The sequence below is a fragment of the Meles meles genome, chromosome 9 (assembly GCF_922984935.1).
Source record: "Meles meles chromosome 9, mMelMel3.1 paternal haplotype, whole genome shotgun sequence".
Classification (NCBI taxonomy): Eukaryota; Metazoa; Chordata; class Mammalia; order Carnivora; family Mustelidae; genus Meles; species Meles meles.
Window position 1 is genome coordinate 109,042,284 of NC_060074.1, and position 22,677 is coordinate 109,064,960.

General features: G+C 38.4%; 1 protein-coding gene across 1 annotated transcript in view; it reads left to right on the top strand.

The window, feature by feature from the left end:
* The window catches only part of CNTNAP5 (contactin associated protein family member 5), an 848,385-nt gene that overhangs the window by 184,443 nt on the left and 641,265 nt on the right, over nucleotides 1-22,677 (top strand). Inside the window, exon 3 of the mRNA XM_046019554.1 lies at nucleotides 8,396-8,589. Coding sequence (XP_045875510.1) covers nucleotides 8,396-8,589 — 194 coding nt within the window. The remainder of the gene's footprint in view (nucleotides 1-8,395; nucleotides 8,590-22,677) is intronic.

Genomic DNA, 22,677 nt, shown 5'->3' on the forward strand with positions numbered 1-22,677 from the left:
CTCCCCTCCCTTTTATGAGTCTCCTCTTATAATCTCCTTTGGTCTTCTCTGCAAATTGGCCTCAATAGGTCCACTTCAGCTTTTTTTTTTGTTTTGTTTTGTTTTAAGATTTTATTTATTAGTTATTTGACAAAGAGAGACAGCGAGAGAGAGAGCACAAGCAGGGGGAGCAGCAGGCAGAGAGAGAAACAGGCTTTCCACTGAGCAGGGAGTCTGATGTGGGGCTCCATGACCTGAGCTGAAGGCAGACACCTAACTACTGAGCCACCCAGGCACACCACACATGGAGTTTTCCTACAGGTTTTATCTGTTTTGAAACCCACAGGGTGTTTGGCCAGGTTCCCACTTTCGTTATCCTCAAAAGGCTCTTCAGTGCCTGAATAAATGTGCAGGTAGAAGTGGGCGAGTCCTGGCCTGGGCCGGCCTGAAATGCCCAGGTCCTACCATACCCGCCCAGGAGCAGAAGGATGAAGATGCCCAGGCTTCCAGACAACATCCCACAAGCCTCAGAAATCCCTGTCCAGCCGCAGGTCCTGCTGTAAATGGATGATAACATCTCTGTAAATGGAGGTGTAGGAGCCCTCCTGAGTGCTGTGTGCAAGTCTGTGAATGTTATCACTCTTACCCGTACGGTATAACACTAAATATTTATGGAACAGTGTGTCTGCCTTTCTCATTACCATCTCTAGGTAGTTTTGTCCCTGAAAAATCTTGAACCTTTGCTTATACGGGCATGAAATATTTAATAATTAATGATGCAACTAACCTTCAAGCTAACCTTCTAGTCATTGGTGACAATGTACCTGTAGCTTTTGAGAGCCTTGTGTAAATCTGGGGGAAGGCATGTGCCTAAGAAACCTATTCCCTGCAGGAATTATTTTAGGGCTTTTAAAAGTGGCTGTGTGCCTCAAACAGAGTAGGTGTGAAAATGCTGTGTGTATGCGTGTGTATGTGATAATTCTAGTTCCTGTGGGTCTTGTACTAAATGGACTCTTTTTGAACAATAGTAAAATTTTGCTGAGCAGAGGGCTATGTATAATCTGTCTTATGCCCATTTCCAGTGTGTGACACCAATCGACTTCCATTTCCTTTTCTGAGTGAGAAGTGGAAATAAGTGTAGAAACTGAGGAATTTCTCCATTTTCTACCTGTTTCATGCTTAGAGCCTCCCTAGCATGTGAAGTGAGGAATAAGCATCATGGTATTAAAGGGCTGAGGAGGTTGCTGCTGGGAGTCAGAAGATCCATTTCTCTTGTCCTAGTTTTTTTTTTTTAATTTTTTTTCCATTTTATTTATTTTTTCAGCATAACAGTATTCATTCTTTTTGCACAACACCCAGTGCTCCATGCAAAACGTGCCCTCCCCATTACCCACCACCTGTTCCCGCAACCTCCCACCCCTGACCCTTCAAAACCCTCAGGTTGCCCCAACCTCCCACCCCTGACCCTTCAAAACCCTCAGGTTGTTTTTCAGAGTCCATAGTCTCTTATGGTTCGCCTCCCCTCCCCAATGTCCATAGCCCGCTCCCCCTCTCCCAATCCCACCTCCCCCCAGCAACCCCCAGTTTGTTTTGTGAGATTAAGAGTCATTTATGGTTTGTCTCCCTCCCAATCCCATCTTGTTTCATTGATTCTTCTCCTATCCCCCTACCCCCCCATGTTGCTTCTCCATGTCCTCATACCAGGGAGATCATATGATAGTTGTCTTTCTCCGATTGACTTATTTCACTAAGCATGATACTCTCTAGTTCCATCCACGTCGTCGCAAATGGCAAGATTTCATTTCTTTTGATGGCTGCATAGTATTCCATTGTGTATATATACCACATCTTCTTTATCCATTCATCTGTTGATGGACATCTAGGTTCTTTCCATAGTTTGGCTATTGTAGACATTGCTGCTATAAACATTCGGGTACACGTGCCCCTTCGGATCACTACGTTTGTATCTTTAGGGTAAATACCCAGTAGTGCAATTGCTGGGTCATAGGGTAGTTCCATTTTCAACATTTTGAGGAACCTCCATGCTGTTTTCCAGAGTGGTTGCACCAGCTTGCATTCCCACCAACAGTGGAGGAGGGTTCCCCTTTCTCTGCATCCTCTCCAGCATCTGTCATTTCCTGACTTGTTAATTTTAGCCATTCTGACTGGTGTGAGGTGATATCTCATTGTGGTTTTGATTTGTATTTCCCTGATGCCGAGTGACGTGGAGCACTTTTTCATGTGTCTGTTGGCCATCTGGATGTCTTCTTTGCAGAAATGTCTGTTCATGTCCTCTGCCCATTTCTTGATTGGATTGTTTGTTCTTTGGGTGTTGAGTTTGCTAAGTTCCTTATAGATTTTGGATACTAGCCCTTTATCTGATATGTCGTTTGCAAATATCTTCTCCCATTCTGTCAGTTGTCTTTTGGTTTTGTTAACTGTTTCCTTTGCTGTGCAAAAGCTTTTGATCTTGATGAAATCCCAATAGTTCATTTTTGCCCTTGCTTCCCTTGCCTTTGCCGTTGTTCCTAGGAAGATGTTGCTACGGCTGAGGTCGAAGAGGTTGCTGCCTGCATTCTCCTCAAGGATTCTGATGGATTCCTTTCTCACATTGAGGTCCTTCATCCACTTGGAGTCTATTTTCGTGTGTGGTGTAAGGAAGTGGTCCAATTTCATTTTTCTGCATGTGGCTGTCCAATTTTCCCAGCACCATTTATTGAAGAGGCTGTCTTTTTTCCATTGGACATTATTTCCTGCTTTGTCAAAGATTAGTTGACCATAGAGTTGAGGGTCGATTTCTGGGCTCTCTATTCTGTTCCACTGATCTATGTGTCTGTTTTTGTGCCAGTACCATGCTGTCTTGATGATGACAGCTTTGTAATAGAGCTTGAAGTCCGGAATTGTGATGCCACCAACTTTGGCTTTGTTCTTCAATATTCCTTTGGCTATTCGAGGTCTTTTCTGGTTCCATATAAATTTTAGGATTATTTGTTCCATTTCTTTGAAAAAAATGGATGGTATTTTGATAGGGATTGCATTAAATGTGTAGATTGCTTTAGGTAGCATAGACATTTTCACAATATTGTTCCATGCTCCTGGATTGGAAGAATAAATATTGTGAAAATCTCTTGTCCTAGTTTAAACCTTGTTTAGAATTCTCCATAAGGATCATTTCTAAGGCTGAAGACCCTGGTCCCTGTTGCAACCTCAGGTAGGGATGAAGCATTGGAAGGACTGGGTTGGAGAACAGTCTCTCACCACCATTAGCTGGTTGACCCTCCGAGGCTGCTTTATTCTTTCATAAATGGAAATTAAAAATATATTGCTTCATTTATTCTTCTCCTATCCCCTGGGATTGGGAGGGAGACAAACCATAAATGACTCTTAATCTCACAAAACAAACTGGGGGTTGCTGGGGGGAGGTGGGATTGGGAGAGGGGGAGGGGGCTATGGACATTGGGGAGGGGAGGCGAACCATAAGAGACTATGGACTCTGAAAAACAACCTGAGGGTTTTGAAGGGTCAGGGGTGGGAGGTTGGGGGAACAGGTGGTGGGTAATAGGGAGGGCACGTTTTGCATGGAGCACTGGGTGTTGTGCAAAAAGAATGAATACTGTTATGCTGAAAAAAATAAATAAAATGGGAAAAAATATATATTGCTGACTGCTGTGGGTATCAGGTGAGATATTCGAAACAAAATCTGAAGTGTGCATTATGTGTCTCATGAGAATCGCTATTTTAGAAAAGAAAAAGAAGCAGGAGGAAGGTTTTCTGTCCATCCTGTTTGGAGGCATTATTGCCGAGTGGTTAAGTTTGGGCTCTGGGTCCTGGTTTTGTGGTTTTGAATCTCCTGTTCTGCCACTTACTAGTTGTGTGATCTTGGAAAAGCTGTCCAACTTTTCTGGCCTCAGTACCACCACCTGTAAAATGGGCATAATGATAATCTATCACAAGATCTACTGGTGAATGAGTTCATGTGTGCCAAGTACACAGGAGGGGTGCTGAGCACTTAACGAGGACCATGTGTCAGCTAATCGTGTGTATGAATGAACACTCCAAGTTTGTGCAGGATAGGTGTGATGAGAAGGAGCAAAAGGGTTAACTGGGAGGGTAAATAACTATTCAAGTAAGAGCTGAGGTGGATATTTCTCAATTCACAGTTTTTCAGATTTCCTTGCCAATTGTTAAGTGTGAGTTTAACTACACATCTGTGTTTGGTGTGGAGACTTGGGGGACAGATGAGACAAGGGTGTCCATCTTTAGATCCAGAGGCAATTCCAGGTAGTTATTTTTTGTTATTGTTTCTGATCATCAAAGATAGCATGTTGGATTTAAGCTATTTTGGACCACTACATAGCTAAATAAAGCAATGCTTAATGGTAAAATATTAGAACTGAAATTGTAGAGGTGGTCTCATCCAGTTTTTCCCAAACCACTCAGCGTGCCAGGAACAACTTCCTAAAAAATCAGATTCCCAGTTTAGGCCCTGGAATAAGTCATCAAGGAGAAGGCCCAAGAATATGTACTATCATCTTCACAAACACCTCAAGGTGTTTCTGATGGTTGAACCCCTTTGAGAATTTCTCATCCAGTCCAACCTGGGGAGCAGAATAATATCCTGAACCAGGTCTCTTGGCTTTCAGTCCGTAATACCCTTGCCCCACTCTCTTCCTCAAAGTCACATAAGGCAAAAATGTTCAGGGCTTGGGCTGTGCTAAAATATAACGTGAAAATCAATCAGGATCCCATGTTTGAAAACTATTGGAAAATTCTAGATGATATTAAAATCTAAAGTGAAGTTAGTTTTCCTCTAAAATTAAAATCTTCCCTTAACTTTTTATTAAATTCTCTTAAATTTAAACTACAGGGACTATGGGAATTGCGATTCATAATCATTTATACCTCAGCCACATTTACAGAGAGCACTGCCTTAGTTTACACCTTTGACACAAGTTATCTGTGTGTATGTTACACCCCCAATTTAGAGAATAATTCAGAAACAGAAAGCTAGTGTGGTCACGGTATGTGTTTAGAGTAGCTGCAAATAGTATCTTAGGCTTCTGTCATCATTTTGAAAACAAACTTATTGTTTGGTGCAAGGAACAAAATGTTTGCCATAGCAACCATGGCAACCCTGGATGCCTGGTCTATTAGCTGTAATGCAGAGAACATCTTCAACAGCAGGAAAAGAGTTCTTGGCAATTATCACCCAGACAGTGTCCCTCTGTTTTAAGAGCTTAGGTTGAAGCTTCTGGGTTTGGAACATTTTTAACTTGATGTGTTAATGAAGGTGAACAGCAACAAAACTATTTCAGTTAATTTCAGGGTGATTAATAAGCTACGGATTCTACTGTGGGCAAAAGGGAGATGTGATTTTCTTTAGACAAATTTGAAGAAATCTTAGCATTAACTCTCTCTCTTTTGTTTTGTCTTGTTTTGGTTTGGTTTGGTTTTCGGTCAGTCTTCTGTGATTTTATGTTTTGCGTGGTGACAGAGAGAGTTCCTTGTCATTTTGTTTTCTCCCTTCCATTCTTAACAAAAATTCTTAACATATATGAGGATTATAATAATTAGAATAAGTGAAGAAAAAAAATCCTAAAACATGACGAGGAAGTCTGGCTGCTGATTATTGAGGATAAAAGAGGAATAGTTAAGGTCTGAGGATTTTGATTTCAAAAATAGTGATGATCACATAAAAAGTCACAAGTTGTTATGAGCTATTCAATTGCTGTACGTATTCTTTAGGCAATAAACCACATAAATATGAATAATGTGAGTCTCCATTTATGTAAGAAAGACAAACTGATAATAGAAAATATGTTATAGGCAAAAAGCACAAAAGGATGAAATCACTCATAGTTTCATCACTCGGAAGAAATCACCATACAAATTTCTCTTCGATCATGTTTTAACACATGATATATAATTTATACAAACTTGTTTTTTTCACTTAAGAAGAAAGAGACCCCATGAAATGGGCAGGAGGAGAAATTGAATGGAAATAAAGAATAGGCTCAAATTGTTTTGGACTTTTAATTTTTTTTTTAAATGTAAATGCTCTTCTTAAGCCTCTCAGTTGTGAGAAGTTGAGAGAAGGTCGTCAGGACTGGGAATTGTGGACAAATTAGTAAAGACAGAGCTGTCAGACAAAAATGTACTTTCAGGTCTGGCATGTCAGAATCTCTGCTCAAATGCTTCCTCCCTATGCCTTTCTTCTTTATTGATTTCCTGGGTTTTTGTTTTTTCTTTTGTTTTTTTGTTTTTATTTTTTTCTGCTGAAAAAAATTTTTTTTCTGAAACATTCTTTTTTTTCCACTACATTATGGTCTCAAAGAGCAATGCTTGAATCCCAACTGTCAGGTGTACCAAATTTGCTGGATGTCAGCTTCCTGAACTATATACTGGCAATTGTGCTATTTATCTTACAGGATATGATGTATGTTTTAAAGTAGGCTGAATTGCAGTATCAAAAAAGTTCTAATCCACAATGTCTTGAGCAACATAGATGCTTAGTTTTTATTCATATTATTATTTGGGGCAGGCATTCAAGTATACAGATGCTTTCCTTCATGTAACAATATGGGAATCCAACTTTGTTCCATATTGTTGTTTTGCCATCAGCTTGGGCCTTGGTGCCAACTGCATCCCTCAGTCATAGAAGGGAGAACAAGTGGGAAAGAGACTAGTTGGCTTCTAAGTGGCATGCCTTCTTCCTACTCCTCTCGATTAGAGAGAACGTATCTCTGTGGCTATAAGTATAATAGGATGGAGAGCTGAAAATGAAATTAAGCTTCATACCCACCAGAGAAGAAGAGAAATGGATATTAGGGAAATCAGCCATATCTGCCACTGTATCCGTGTCTTGCAGAACATTTAATAAAATACATTCCACAATAGGTGCTGAGTATGTTCCATCTCTTCCTTTCCCTGCATTTCAGTCTTCTCAGGAAAGTGAAAAAAAAAAAAAAAAATCAAACCAAAGCTTAACAGCAGTTGCTATTAGGAGAGAATCAATACATAACTTGCAGGATGTGCCTATGACTAGACTAAAGTAGGGTTCACCTCATGTCCTCCATGTCCTGTGCCTACATGTCTGCTTCCATCAACGATGGGCTGTCTACCCGGGGAGCCAGGGCTCAGAAAAGTTCTTGATTACCAGGAAGAAGTCCCATTGATTCCTTCTGAGATTGTGAGAAAGTAGATGAGGACATTACTAAAATGATTTTAAATGACATAGGTTGAAATCAAAAGGGATTTATTGATTAAGTCCTCTAAATTGAAAATTTAATTAACTCACCAACCTGATACCCTGAGCAAGGTACTTCACAGAAGTGTCATTTCCTTCTCATCCCCATCCATGGCATACACATTCTGCCTTTCCAGGATTCCACGCAGGATTTGGAAGATTTGTTAACTCTGGAGTCAGTAAAAATGATTATTGACTTCATTATTACCATGTGAAACGATTAGAGAAGACTGAGGCCACAAGTCTTCCAGCTGTGCAGGAGCTAATATTGATCTTTTGCAGAGTTCCAGTATATCAGATAATGGATTTTTAGGGCACAGAGTCTTTTGTCCCATGTAAGAATGTGCCTGTGTGTCAAGTACACTGAATCCCGTGTAGATCCAGAAACACGGCACACTGTCTTATGTCCCCTGAGATTTTGTGCATGCTGTTCCCTTGCCCCTGTTTGATCTCTCCAATGTTTTCCCTCCTTAACCTTCTTTGCCTGCAGTATGGTCATACTTGCTTCGGGCTTCAGCTCTACTGTCTCGTCATCACTATCTCAAGGCCCTTCTGTAACCTACAGAGATATTCTATCCTCTGTGCTCCTGTTGTACCTTGTGTTTGCCTTTTATAAGGCTTCCTATCACATCAAATTGCACATTTTTGTTTGCATGTGTTTCTTCAGTATCCAGAACGTTCCAGGTGCTCAGAGCACATCAGTTGAATGGGTGAGACAGAGTCAAAGATATAGTCAATGATCTTTCATCTTTGTATCCACAGCAAAAGTATCTGGGCCTTGGTAGAGGGAGGGATAAAAGAGTGGAGAAAAGAAGGAAGGAAGGAGCTCTCAATCAGGCAAAGGGTAGAAAGCATGTTATAAGATTAAGGTTGTAAGAGAATAAAAATAAATAAGTAGTACCGATTGTACTAGGAATCCAAAAAATAGAAACTAATGCCTGAGGAAAGACAGGAAGAATTATGGAGGGGACAGCATGGGTTCGAGATAAATCTTGAACCATGAAAGGGAAGAGTGTGGAAGAGGAGAATGGAAATCAGGCCATGCAAGGACGTGCAGGGCACTTTGGGGGGTAAAGATATCTTAGCGGCACACCATTTCATTCTCTTTGAGAGCTGAAAGTTGCAGCCATGGGGGATGTTACTACAACTCTCTCTCTGATCTTCTTCCAGGAGCTGGCGGTTGGTCCCCAGCAGATTCCAATGCTCAACAGTGGCTCCAGATGGACCTGGGAAACAGAGTGGAGATTACAGCAGTGGCCACGCAGGGAAGATACGGAAGCTCTGACTGGGTGACGAGTTACAGCCTGATGTTCAGTGACACAGGACGCAACTGGAAACAGTACAAGCAAGAAGACAGCATCTGGGTAGGAAATCTTTTCTCTTCCAGTGAATGAATCTGAGACATAATAATGGTAACCAGTGAGCATTTCTATCATTTTCCTCTACTCAGATTGTGGGTAGCTTAATAACTGTGGAGTGCCCATTCAGAAAAAATTAGATGGTATGCGAGTCCTCCTTCCAGCATGGCTCCAGTCCCAAGGGAAATTAGGATGCTTGTTGCAAAAAAAAAAAAAAAAAAAAAAAAAAAAAAAAATGTTTTTCCTCCTCTTCTGGTAACCTGAGTAACTCAATGATTGAGTCTCAATTCTTCATCTATAAAAACAGAAGCAGAAGGATACTGTAAGGGTCTGATTGTTAATGAGACTGCATTGATTTGTCGAGCATGTATTTATTCACTCACCTGTCCATTATGTATCAGACACACTTTATATACCCCCTAATGACCCAGCAAGCTCAGTTATGTAATGCAATCAACGTTGAACGATTTGTAAAATCTCAGCCTGAGAATCTGTAGTCTAGTCTGACGTTAGAGCCATTGTGCTCAACAGCCTCTATTCAAGATTTGAAAACAATTGAAAGGTTTAAAAAGACAAGACAAATACAAAATGTAGAATCATTTTGTCCTTATAAATAACATCACCTAGGAAGTGAAGGACAGTGTGCTCCAAGTTGTGAAAAAGAAATTTCCTCTTCACTCCAAGGTCTAAACTCTTGACCTTCAGGTGTAGTGAAAGGCTGTCCCCAGACTGAGGTTAGAAAGGGAGGCAGAGACACTGAGCAAGAGGCATCTGGAGGAGGCTTCAGAAACTGATGCACTAAATGAAATAATGTGTTTCTTTATGTTGCTTACAATTTATGGAAAAAACATCTCCAAATATTTATTTTTTCTAAATGTACATACTATGTGAAGATGTGGCAATTGATAGACTAATCTGTCTTTCTCATATTCTCCCTACTTGTTTCCCCCCTTAAATTAATGCTAAGTATGGTTTCAAATTACTGTTGTCTATGTTTTTCTGTGTTGGCCCTACTTTGGTTGGAAACAAATTTCTATTTTACGTTCAGTGCTATTTGATAATCGTCTACTCATCAATATTGCTAATTGAAAATAATAGTGAAGTTAGGATTGAGATTAGTTATGGTAGATTGAATCTTGAGAATACTATTATTATCATGTTTATTCTAGGTTTCCTGTAAAGTTGTAATATTTACAAGGGATATGGATTTTCTACATTTTAAAAATTGGATTTTAAGGGGTACCTGGCTGGCTCAGTCAGAATAGCATATGACCCTTGATCTCAGCATTGTGAGTTTGAGGCCCACATTGAGGGTAACAATAAATAAAACTTTAAAAAGTTTTCTTAAATAGGGCTTCAGGGGACCATTCCATTTTTTTTTCAATCAATTTTGAATCCTCCATAAATTTTTACAGATTGTTTTTTTTTTTTTTGTCTTGCTTTTAGTTTGAAATGAACAATAAGCACACCTTCCATTTTGAGGAACAATTTTAAGGTTTTATTTTGACTTGAGAGGGACAAATAGGAGTGGGGTTATTTATTTTCTTTGACATTTTCAATCAAAACTGGTTGTTTTTCAGAATGAATTGAAGTTTTGAATTATTTTGTCTAAATATTTTTATTAAGGTATAACTGATATGCAATATCATAGTCATTTTAGGTATACAACATATGATTCAACATTTGCCTAGATTGCAAAATTGTTATCACAAAAAGTCTAGTTACCATCTGTCACTATACAATACTGTTGTCCATAGGATATTATTGTCTGTATTCTCCAAGTCGTACTTTACATCCCTATGACTTATTTATTTCTTTTTTTTTTTTTTTTAAAGATTTTATTTATTTATTTGACACAGAGAGAGCACAAGAAGGCAGAGAGGCAGGCAGAGAGAGAGGAAGGGAAGCAGGCTCTCCGCTGAGCAGAGAGCCCGATGCGGGACTCGATCCCAGGACCCTGAGATCATGACCCGAGCTGAAGGCAGCGGCTTAACCCACTGAGCCACCCAGGCGCCCCGACTTATTTATTTCTTAATTGCAAGATTGTACTTTTTGATCTCCCTCACCCATTTTGTCCATACCCCAACTCCCTCCCTTCTGGCAACACCAATCTTTTCTCAGTTCCTAAGAGTCAAGATTTTGTTTGTTTGCTATGTTTTTTAAATTCCACATGGTAAGCATGTGGTATTTGTCTTCCTATAACTGACGTGTACTACTTAATATAATACTCTCATGGGCCATCCATGTTGTTGCAAATGGAAAGATTTCATCCTTCTTTATGGCTGAGTATTATCCGTGTGTGTGTGTGTGTGTGTGCACACACGCACGTGCAACATCTTTGTCCATTCATCCATTGATGGACACTTAGGTTGTTAACATACCTACCTATTGTAAATAATGCTGCAATGAACAGAGGGGTGCATATCTTTTTGAATTAACATTTTCATTTGTTTGGATAGATATCCAGTAGTATATTGCAGGACCATATGGTAATTCTATTTTTAATTTTTTTTGAGGCATCTCTATGCTGTTTTCTATAGTGGCTGCACCAGTTTGGATTTTCAGCAACAGTTCATGAGGTTTACTTGTTCTCCACAGCCTCCCCAGAACTTGTGATTTCTTGTCTTTTTGGTAATAATCACTCTGACAAGTGTAAGTGATAGCTTATTGTGGTATTGATTTGCATTTCCTTGATGATTAATGTTGTTCATCATCTTTTCATGTACCTGTTGGCCTTCTGTATGTCTTCTTTGGAAAAGTGTCCATTCAGATTTCCTACCCATGTTTTAATCAAATTGCTTTTATTGTTCTCATTGAGTTGTATGAGTTTTCTATATATTTTGGATATTAGCCCTTTATCGGATATATGATTTCCAAATAGCTTCTCCCATTCAGTAGGTTGCTTTTTGGTTTTGTTAATGGTTTCCTTTGCTGTGCAGAAGGTTTAGTTGAATGCCCCATTTGTTTATTTTTGCTTTTGTTGCACTGATCCAGAATATATATACTACTGATGTCAAAGAACTTGCAATTCATGTTTTCTTCTAGGATTTTTATGGATTCAGGTCTCATACTCAAGCCTTCAATCTATTTTAAACTAATATGTATGTATATTATAAGATGGTCATCCAGTTTCATTCTTTTGCATGTAGCTCTCTAGTTCTCCCAGCACCATTTGTTGAAGACAGACTCCTTTCTCCATCGTATATTTTGCCTCTTTGGTCATAAATTAGTTAACCATAGATGTGTGGGTTTATCTCTGGGCTCTCTATTTTGTCCCAATGATCTATGTGTCTGTTTTTATGCCAATGCTATGCCATTCTTGATTACTATAACTTTGTAGTATGGTTTGAAATCAAGAAGCATGATGCCCCCAGCTTTGCTCTTTCTCAAGATTGTTTTGGCTATTTGGGGTCTTTGTGTTTCCATAGAAATTTTAGAATTATTTTTTCTGCTTCTATGAAAAATGCCATCGAAAATTTGATAGGGATTTCACTGAATCTGTAGACTGCCTTGGGTAGTCTGAACATTTTAACAATAACAATTCTTCAAATCCATAAGCATGAAATATCTTTCTATTTCTTTCTGTCTTCAATTTCTTTTAAGTTCTTATTTTCTTAAGTATACAAGTCTTTCACTTTTTACATTAAATTTATTACTAGGTATTTTGTTCGTTCTGATGCAATTGTAAATGGGATTTTTTTTATTTTTCTTTCTCATACTTTGTTATCAGTGTATAGAATCACAACACATTTTTGCACATAATTGTTATGCCTATGATTTGCAATACTATGTTGAATGAAAATGGGGAGAGTGGACATTCTTAGGAGGAAAAATTTTCAGCTTTACACTGTTGAAAGTGATATTAGCTGTGGATTTGTCACATATGACCTTTATTATGTTTAAGTTCCTTTCCACTATACCTCTTTGTTGAGAGTTTTTCATTAATGGATGTTTAATTTCATCAACTCCTTTTTCTGCATCTAATGAGATGATCATATGATGTCTAGCTTTCACTTCTGTTAATGTGGTGTATCACATTGATTTATTTGTAGATGGTGAATCTTGCATCCCTGTAATACATCCTACTTGATAATGGTGTATGACCCTTTTAATGGATTGTTATATTCAGTTTGCTAATATGTTGTTGAGGATTTTTGCATCAATGTTCATTGGGATATTGGTCTGTAATTTTCTTTTTTATATTGTCATTGTCCAGGTTTGGTATCAGGGTAATGCTGGCCTCATAAAGTGAGTTTGGAAGCAGTCCCTCCTCTTTACTTTTTTGGAAGTTTGAGAATAGGTATTAACTCTTTAACTGTTTGGTAGAATTAACCAATGAAGCATCTAGTCCTGGACTTCTCTTTGTTGGAACGTTTTGATTGCTGATTTAATCTTATTAGTAGCTGATCTGTTGAGATTTTCTATTTCTTCATGATTCAGTGCTGGATGAAATTCTAGGAATTTAACTGTTTCTACTTAGTTGTCCAATTTGTTGGCATGCAATTGTTGGTAGTAGGTTTTTGTTTTTGTTTCTTTGTGTTTTTGTTTTGTTTTGTTTTTTGTCTTTTATAGTCCCTTTTATTTCTATGGTATGAGTTGTAACTTCTCCTTCATTTCTCATTCTATTTGAGTCCTCTTTTTCCTTTTTGTGGTGAGTCTAGCTAAAGGTTTGTCAGTTTTGTTTGTCTTCTTAAAGAACCAGTTTCTAGTTTCATTGATGTTTTCTACTGTTTTGAGGGTTTTGTTTGTTTCTTTGGTTTTTTTTTTTTGTTTGTTTGTTTGTTTTTATTGCTCTTATTTCCACTCTGGTATTTATCATTTTCCTCTTTCTACTAATTTTGAACTTTGTTTATCTTTTTTTCTAATTCCTTTAGGTGTCAAGTTGAATTTTTTTATTTGAGATTTCTTTGTTTCTTGAGATAGGGCTTATTGCTATGAACTGCTCTCTTAGAATTGCTGTTGCTGCATCCCATAGATTTTGGTATGTCATATTTCTGTTTTCATTTGTCTCTAAATTTTTTTCCTCCTTTGATTTCCTTCATGATCCAGTAGTTGTTCACTAACATGTTGTTTAATCTCCATGCATTTGTAGCTTTTCTAGTTTTCTTCTTGTAATTGATTTTTTAAAAAAATTATTTATTTATTTGTTTGTTTGTTTGTTTATTTATTTGAGAGAGCTTGCAAGTGGGGGATTGTGGGGAGGAGCAGAGGGAGAGGGACAACAAGCAGACTCCATGCTGAGCATGGAGACTGACTCAAGACTGGATCCCATGACCCTGGGATTATAACCTGAGCTGAAATCGAGAGTAGCTTGCTTAACCAATGGAACCATTCCGATGCCCCTTAAATTGATTTCTAGTTTCATACCATTGTTGTCAGAAAAGATGTTTGATATGACTTCAGTTTTCTTGAATTTACTGAGTTTTTTTGAGGCTTAACATGTGGTATACCCTGGAGAATATTCCATGTTCATTTTGGATGGAATGTTCTATCTATACCTGTTAAGTCCTTCTGGTCTAATGTGCCATTTAAGACTGGTGTTTCCTTATTGATTTTCTGTCTGAATAATCTATCCATTGATGTAAGTGGAGGATTAAAGTCCCCTACTATTATTTTATTGCTGTCAATTTCTACCTTTAACTCTATTAATATCTGCTTTGTATATTTAGTGTTCCTAGGCATGATGCATAGATATTTGTTATATCTTCTTCTTTTGAGTCTTTTACCCTCATGCACTGCCCTCTTTTTCTTTTATCACAGTCTTTATTCTAAATCTATTTTGTTTGATTGAGTATAGCTACACCAGCTTTCTTCTGCTTTCCTTTTGCATGGAATGTCTTTTTCATCCCTTACTTTTCAGTCACTATTGCTTTATCTCCTAAGCATCTTGTAGATAGTATATAGAGACTTGAGGCTCACAGAGACTAACCCAAGATCATACTGGTGGTGCTAAAATACAGAACTAAGATTTATTCCTAAATATACATGATTGCAAAACTGTATTTTCTATTTCTCCTTTATTGCACTTGATTAGTTTTTAAGTTTCACAAAATTGATTTACTTCTCTTGCTCTAAATGTAAACTTTATTTCGACCCACTGTTAAGCTCTTTTGTTTTATTCACATGTTGCTAAAGTATGAGGGAGGACACAGTAATTATATTAAACTGTTTCTATAGCAAATGGATGGGCCTCAAAACTGAAACTTCATGGCCATCAAACAGAGACTGAGTATTTTACCAAATACTTCATAGATGTATGTAAAATCTGACTTGTGGTTAATATTCATTATTATGTTGCTGATGAATTGATTATCTTGAGAAATTTTATTTATTCATTTTGATTTTTATTTTAACTTTAAAATTAGAAGGGAAATTATAGATTTAACAGAATTAATCCTGATAAAAAAGATGAGAACAATGGCCAAACAAGAGATTTTTTTTTTCTTTTAATATTTTATTTATTTATTTGACAGAGAGAGATCACAAGTAGGCAGAGAGGCAGGCAGAGAGAGAGGGGGAAGCAGGCTCCCTGATGAGCTGAGAGCCCTATGTGGGGCTCGATCCCAGGACCCTGAGATCATGACCTGAGCCAAAGGCAGAGGCTTAACCCACTGAGCCACCCAGGCGCCCCCAAACAAGAGATTTTTATAAAACTCTTTAAATTGTTCTATTTAACTTTTCATTTAAAAAAATCAATACTTAAAAACATCAATATCAAGTACTGAATTAATTAAGGATGATGTATCTTGGAAGTAAGAATCTGCTGAATGATACTTTCATGTGGTCTTTTGAAATCTTAAATTTTTGGATGATATGGAGTTTTTAATGCTTTTTAAAATTGAGTTAGCAAACAATACAACTTAGGACATGCTATGGTTGGGATATCAACTTACCAGTACTCCAGAGATTTATTTTATTTTATAAAATTCATTCAGAGTAAGAATCCTGAAATATATCTATCTATACAATGTACGATATCAAATATTCATGCCCTAGAAATTCAATTTGAAGACTTTCTGATCTGGCACCAAATGGAATGTTCATGAATGAGGTCGCCAAGCTGCTGCTTAGAGATGAATCATGATTTACGAACAGGCCAGAGTTCTCCACTTCACTAAATAATCAGGTGTGAAGGTCTCGGTGACAAACTTGTGATGATTTTAGAATCTAAGCAGATTTAAAACCTTTTCAGGTTGTCTTGAGACATGCCACAAAAATATAAATATAGGATTCTACTCTGAGCAGCAACATTTGCCTATGTTTGGTAAAGTGGATAAATATATTTGGAACAAAGAAACCTCTAATTAAATCTACACAGACCAGACTGCCGTTACCAGTCATTTGGAAAGATAGGCCTATAGAAACACTTACTGTCCCAAATATACACATGAATTACTGCTTCAGTTCTGAGTCCCTCCTGTATGTGTTCAAACCCTGATGAGTCCGCCTATGTTTCCCACATACAGCATGTAAGTGTTCTAAAAGCGCGTTGCCCTTTTTGTGTTTTGACACTTTCCTTTTTTTTCTGATTTTTTTTGCTCTGAAATTTCAAAGACAGCCACTTGTGCTTGTGTTTTAATATATGGTCTCCCATTTTTAGATCACTTTATCCACATTGCTCATGTTTGTGTACAAGTCAGTTTGGATCCTTTCTTCTTCTCACCTAAGAGAATGTCTCCATCTTTTGATCTATTACAAAATTTCAGGGAAATTTTCACTTGTCTTTTTCTTGAGGTCTTTTGCTCCTCCCACCATGTTTCTGGGTAAATCAGCTGTGTCAAGTGCATTAGCTATGGGTGCAAAAGCCTTATATGATGATTCAATAATATTACGTTTCATTTTCAATATCCTTTCTGATGGCAATTTCCATACCCATGCCGGCTACAGAAGCGTACCAGCATATTCCAGCCAATGGACTCACAAGTATTTAATAAGTTCTTACTAGGACAGGACAAGAAGTAAGTGCAAGTATCTTCAACCCATAAGGTAGGTTCTGCCAGTCCATGCTAAAAGAGCATTTCACTCATCTCAAAGTTAATTTCCATTGTCTTTAGCTCCCAGATTCCACCACCCTTCACCACATTTCTTGGATGTAAAAGATGATATATATCACAATTCTGTTACCTTTTTGCATCCACAAACTTCACCCGCAGAAAGCCACAGTGTAAAAAAGACAAAATCAAAGTCCCCAAAGTCATCTTACCCCTGATCTCCAGGCCCCCATCTCGACCATGTTTAGTTTATAAATAAAATTATTTTTATTGAGGCATATTGGATAAAATATTTGCCTTTTCTGACCGCTTTACACATATATGAAAGTGTTCACCAAACTCTTTCCTTAATTCAACTCTAAGTCCCTCCCACTTACAGACTTTAATGTCACTTAAAAACTTCAGTAAGTTTTACACTTCTCCTACTATGTTTTATTTATGATGATGACAGAAAATAGAACTAGAATCAATCTATAAGAATCCCAGATTTTTCAAATTTCTCTTTCTTCTAATCATTTGCCTATTTTTTCCAAGTTTAATCCTATTATCAATGTTAAAGCTCTATTCATCTTTGTAGAAAAAAAAACTTATCCTACTGATCTTTTCCAGAGAGAATCTAATGAACCCCTCTTAGGTACTGGTTTTAAACAAGTATCCGTTGTTGGTGGATCCCTCAGTATTGATTGTGAAGATATTAGTGAGCTATTTTACCTACATGTTTTCTCACTTATTCCTAGCCTCATTTAGTTAGGCATTCACAACCAGCCTGTGCTCTATGCAGGTCATATATTTTGAAATGGTCAAATCAGTCCTCATGCCATAATATGGGAAAGTTCCCTTACAGGGGATGCAAGGACCACAGTGATATAGACAACTGGGGGAGACCAGAAGCTTAAAGAGTTGAGGTCATGACTAAAACAAGGAACTTTTCAGGGATGGCAACTACAAATGAAATAATGGCATTTCAGAATATGTTCACACGGTTGATTCCTTTGGGGTCTATATTTCAGGAGGCCTAATGCAATGAAGGAGCTAATCTATTCAGCACTCAAAAATGAATAGGTACCTGGTTAAGATTACTGATGATATTGTCCAATACCTTCTAAATAAGCCTAATGAATTGTTTCTATTTTAAGGGTTAAAGTTGAGATTTAGAAGGGCCAAGGAACCTGATCCAAACCACAGAAGTAGTAAAGTGATGGACCAAGATGCAAACCCGACTCTGTTTTTCTATAAAGCCTAAGCACCTAAATCACCAGATTAGGCAGTGGTTGATGGCTTAAGAATTAAGGTCCAGTATTCTTTTTAAAAACATTTTATTTATTCATTTAACAGAAAAAGCACAAGCAAGGTGAGTGGTGGGCAGAGGGAGAGGGAGAGGGAAAACAGGCTCTCTGCCAAATAGGGAGCCCAGTGTGGGACTCGATCCCAGGACCCTGGGATCATGACCTAAACCAAGACAGCCACTTAACTGACTGAATCACCCAAGTGCCCAAGACCCAATTGTCTCAGACAAACAGCTAGTGCAAACTGGTTCAGGGTACATTCTGGCCCAGTGGGGAAATCACCTGCTAAGTGAAAATCCAAGTCGCATCTGGGCTGAACCAGCACTGTGAACCTCGGGGGGAAGCTTCATGGACAAGGCAATACCCAGGAGGTATCTCTAACACATTATATCTTTAAGGTATCCCTAACACATTATGAGTTTCAGATTCTTCCTGCTGGTGGCTCTGTAGTCAGTGGTGTGCTCAGAATGAGGTTTAGTACTAGCTTTCTGGCCTAAGTCTTCTGTTGATGATTCACTAAACAGATCATCAGAACAGAGTTGGGAGAGGCTGACTTATACAAAGTCAAAATCTGTCTCCCTTAAGCGTTTACGCATTGAAAACCAGTTGTTTGTTCATGCAACAAGTCATGAAAGTGTCTGCCTCCTCCCCTACAGAATGGTCTTTCAAATCTTTTAACAATGATAGAGGCTTTGATTCTTTTCCTTCACTGATGCAATTTCCATGCCAGTAGGCCTGCTCACTCCTGGCCAGTAATACCTGGTAAATTCCATCCCCCTCACTAGCCCATCACTCCCCTCTGAATATACTGTATGTTATTGATAATCAGCTTACAGTTTTCTTTTCTGAAAATCATGTTGCCTCTTCCCAAATACATCAGGAATCTTTCTTTTTATTTTAGAATCCTTTGGCATGTATGATAATATGATCTATAACTTCCTGTGACTTTATGGAATCTATCTTAATATAAAGCACTTGCATATGTTACTCAACACTTTTCTCACACAGAGGTCAATTGAAACAATGGATTATACATTTAGCTCATTAGTCCCCTAATTTCATCCTTGAGTGACTTCTGAACTCTGGGAGATGTTCTCTGATATTTATGATTCATATACATTTATTTTACCAATTTAGTCTAAAATATCCTGAGTATTGATCACTCCTTGATATAGTATTTTAAGCCTACTAATTTCAGAAAGCAATCTGAAAGTGAGAATCTCATGACCATCAACATATATCTTTTAAACTCCCATTATACGCCAGACAGTGTGCTAGTGTTGGGCATAAAAAGAGGCCTTCAGGTGTGGTTAACCCCTTCCATGTATGTGCAGAGCCATCAGAGAGAAGGTAAATGGCACTGAGACAGAGTCTGGGTGGACAAGCAGCACCGGTGGCCCTCCAGGAGCATGAAGCTGGGAGACGTGTACTGGTGAGTAGAGAGTGCAAGGGGCAAATAGGAGACCAGAGGACAGGGACCGTGTTCAAGTTACATTGGCTTCCCAGCAACTACAGAAGGCTGTGCACCTAATACAAACCCAACAAATGTAGGAAGGGGGGAAGCGAAAGTCATAGGAAGGAAGGAATATTCATAGCAGGATAAGTGTTGTAAGCAAAATATGAAAGGAAGATGTACAAAATACAAACAAAGTCTTGAAAGAAGATGTGTAAGATGGATCTGAGATATACAGAATTAATAAATTTAGATACAAGATTCCCTGGTCAGTTCTATGAGATAAACCTGGAGAGCAAGGCTGGCTAGATATTGTGAACTACTAGAACGCCCATATCTTCATTAGCTACAGATCAAGAAAGTAAGTCATTTTGTGTTAATTACTTTGTTTTCATGGGACTTTTCTTGGGGGGGTTGTTAAATGACAAAGACCACACATAAAGAATTATTAAAAATATTTTTCAATGGGGCACCTGGGTGGCTCAGTGGATTAAGCTTCTGCCTTCGGCTCAGGTCATGATCTCAGGGTCCTGGGATCAAGCCCCACATCGGGCTCTCTGCTCAGCAGGAAGACTGCTTCCCCCTCTCTCTGCCTCCCTTTACTTGTGATCTCTCTCTTGCTCTGTCAAATAAAAAAATAAAATCTTTAAAAAATATTTTTCAAGATTTTGTTAATAGTTCTCTCCTTGGCTCTCTCTCATATACATATAAGCTTTTATTGTAAATATTTATTTCATAGCTGGTCATAACAAAAAACTCAGTTCAGAAGTTAGCCTCCAGTTAGAATTTTGCCTCTGACTTAATGGAGACCACCAGTGCAAAAGTGAGAAAACACTATATCCAGACCAATAGAAACAAGGAGGGAGGGAAATGCAGAGGCTTTTGATTAGCGTCAGACTTCAGCTGCACCACAGGTTGCTTGTATGACCTTGAAAATAGCACTTAACATTATTATAATGATTCTCCCCATCCATAGCAGGGATGTATCTAGAAACTTCCAGGCCCTTTGCATCGATTCCTCTATACTTCCCTGCTTGGAATCCTTGGTTTATGGGCTGCCCTGTGGATTGTAATAAAAAGTACCTGGCAATAAAACCTAAGATTCACTAGGGATCCAGCTTAAAACAGACCAGGCCCCCTCAAAACTTGATACTTCCTATGAATCATCCCCATGGTTTTGTCCTGTGCAATTTTTGTTGACCTTAGATTCTCTTATCTCTGGATGAAGCTCTACGGAAAAGGGAAGAAGGAACAACTGGCCAATCAGCATTGTGAAAGCAACAGCTGGTCTTTACCAGAATCAGTAGGCTTCCCTCCAGCCCTCTGGCTCCACATGAGTCTGTGAAAGTTCCACGATGATGCCCATCTGTTTCCCCTTCTTAATGTTAGAATTTGCCGAGATGTTTCAGAGAACTTCCCAACATGGGGCCTAGCCTCTTCAAGGAGTAAATACTTTCACACATTTACACATGTGGCATTTAAACACATCACATGGACAGGGAGTCGACATGTAGTCTTCAGGATTAATATTCATGTGGACACTTTCTAGGGGAGAGCAGATGTTTGCGGTCTCCTACAAACTGGTTGCATTTGTAATGGGATGAGGTTCAGCAGCTGATCATCAAAGGAAGGATAATCTGGTTAAAATTAATTCTTCTACATACACTGCTATTAAATTAATCTTATTGTTAAAGCCCTCAGCAGTTTGTGGGAAATTTGACTTATAAGTGTATTCCTGATATATGTGTGTGTGTATATATATATATATACACACACCAGTTAGGTTTTGGAGACACCTACATTAAATTTGGAGAAATTAGAGTTAATATCTCAACTTTAACATGCAGTAGAGCATTAGATTTTTTGTGTGTGTGTGAATATATTGAATTATTTTAGCAAGGTATAATGACTGGGGGGAAGAAATCTATTAACTACCTTTTATTCATTTAGTCTTTAACTATCATTTCGTTTTCTTTTTTTTCCCCCTTAGATTATATCAGTCTTTGAAGTTTGGCAGCTAGAAATTCTATGACTCTGATAAATTATTTAGTCCATAGAAGGCTCAGTTTCCCCCTCTGCAAAGTGGATGTATGAATGTTCTTACTTAATGTGGTCTGTGAAGGAGAAATTCTCAGAAATAAATGTGTCTCAAAATGTCCCACAGAGTTTAAGGGACAGATTGCAGGGCCCCACCTGCCAAGTTTCTAATCCAATAAATCTGGGATTGGGTTGAGAATTTACATTTGTAACAAAATCCCAACTAATGTTGTGCTGCTGCTCAGGGACCTTACTGTGAGGGCCACTGTATAAACTGTAAATGGGTTAACATGTGTAAACTATACCCAGTGCTAAATAAAGATTAGTTATTATGATCACTATTAAAGGTAGGTATACATGATGTGTCTGGTGAAGATACCCAGAGGAAAATGGCTCTCAGTTTTCTTTCTTTTGAGCTTCGTACGCAAAATGGAAAACAATCTTAATAAGTCAGTTTTTTTTTTTTTCAATAAACTAAATACTCAGTGGAGAAGGTAAGATCTCCTTGTAGTTATAGGCAAAGATAGTTACCTACCCAGGCTCATTAAAAACAATTAGCTGAGAGTCCTAGTAGCAGACAGAAGAGCTAGAGGAAGAGCCTGGGGGAGTTACTGACGCCTCAAGATAAAGGCTCTGGGCCAATGTCTGAAGCCCCAGGTGCCTACTTGGCTCTAGGCAGATGGAAGGATTCCAGGCCTGGCGGGGACCTCAAGGAGGCAAAGAGTCTCTCAAGTGTTCTTTACAAAGTCCAAAAGAAAGCAAGCTTCATTAAGTTTATGATTACAAGGATAACAGTTGATAGTAAAGACAAAAGCATGATCTAGTCAGCACAGGTTTCAATTCCTGTAAGTATCCTTTCCAGTTTTGTTTGTCTTCATGTTAATAAGAAAAAGGAGAGAGAATCAGCAAAATATGAGTCTAAGCAGGAGTTGATCTTGTGCTTCAAATCCCTGGCCAATTGTGACTGTTTATGTGGGAGAGCATCTTTCCCCCTGCCGTGTCACCCAGGGCACCATTCTTGCTGGAGCAACTGTCTGAACTAGAGAAGGAACTGCATGGTATCACTAGATTTGTCTAGACTCTAGCCTGACAAATAATCAAATAATTCTCCAGTTTTGTGACTCAAGAATTATCTGAAAATTAATTCACAAGTCTATACCAAAAAAGAGCAGTGTTTTTTTGTTTTGTTTTATTTGTTTTTGTTTTTGTTTTTTGGTCTTATGTTGTTTTTAAATATTGGAAGAAGAGGGGCACCTGGGTGGCTCAGTGGTTTAAGCCTCTTCCTTCCGCTCGGTCTCAGGGTCCTGGGATCGAACCCCGCATCGGG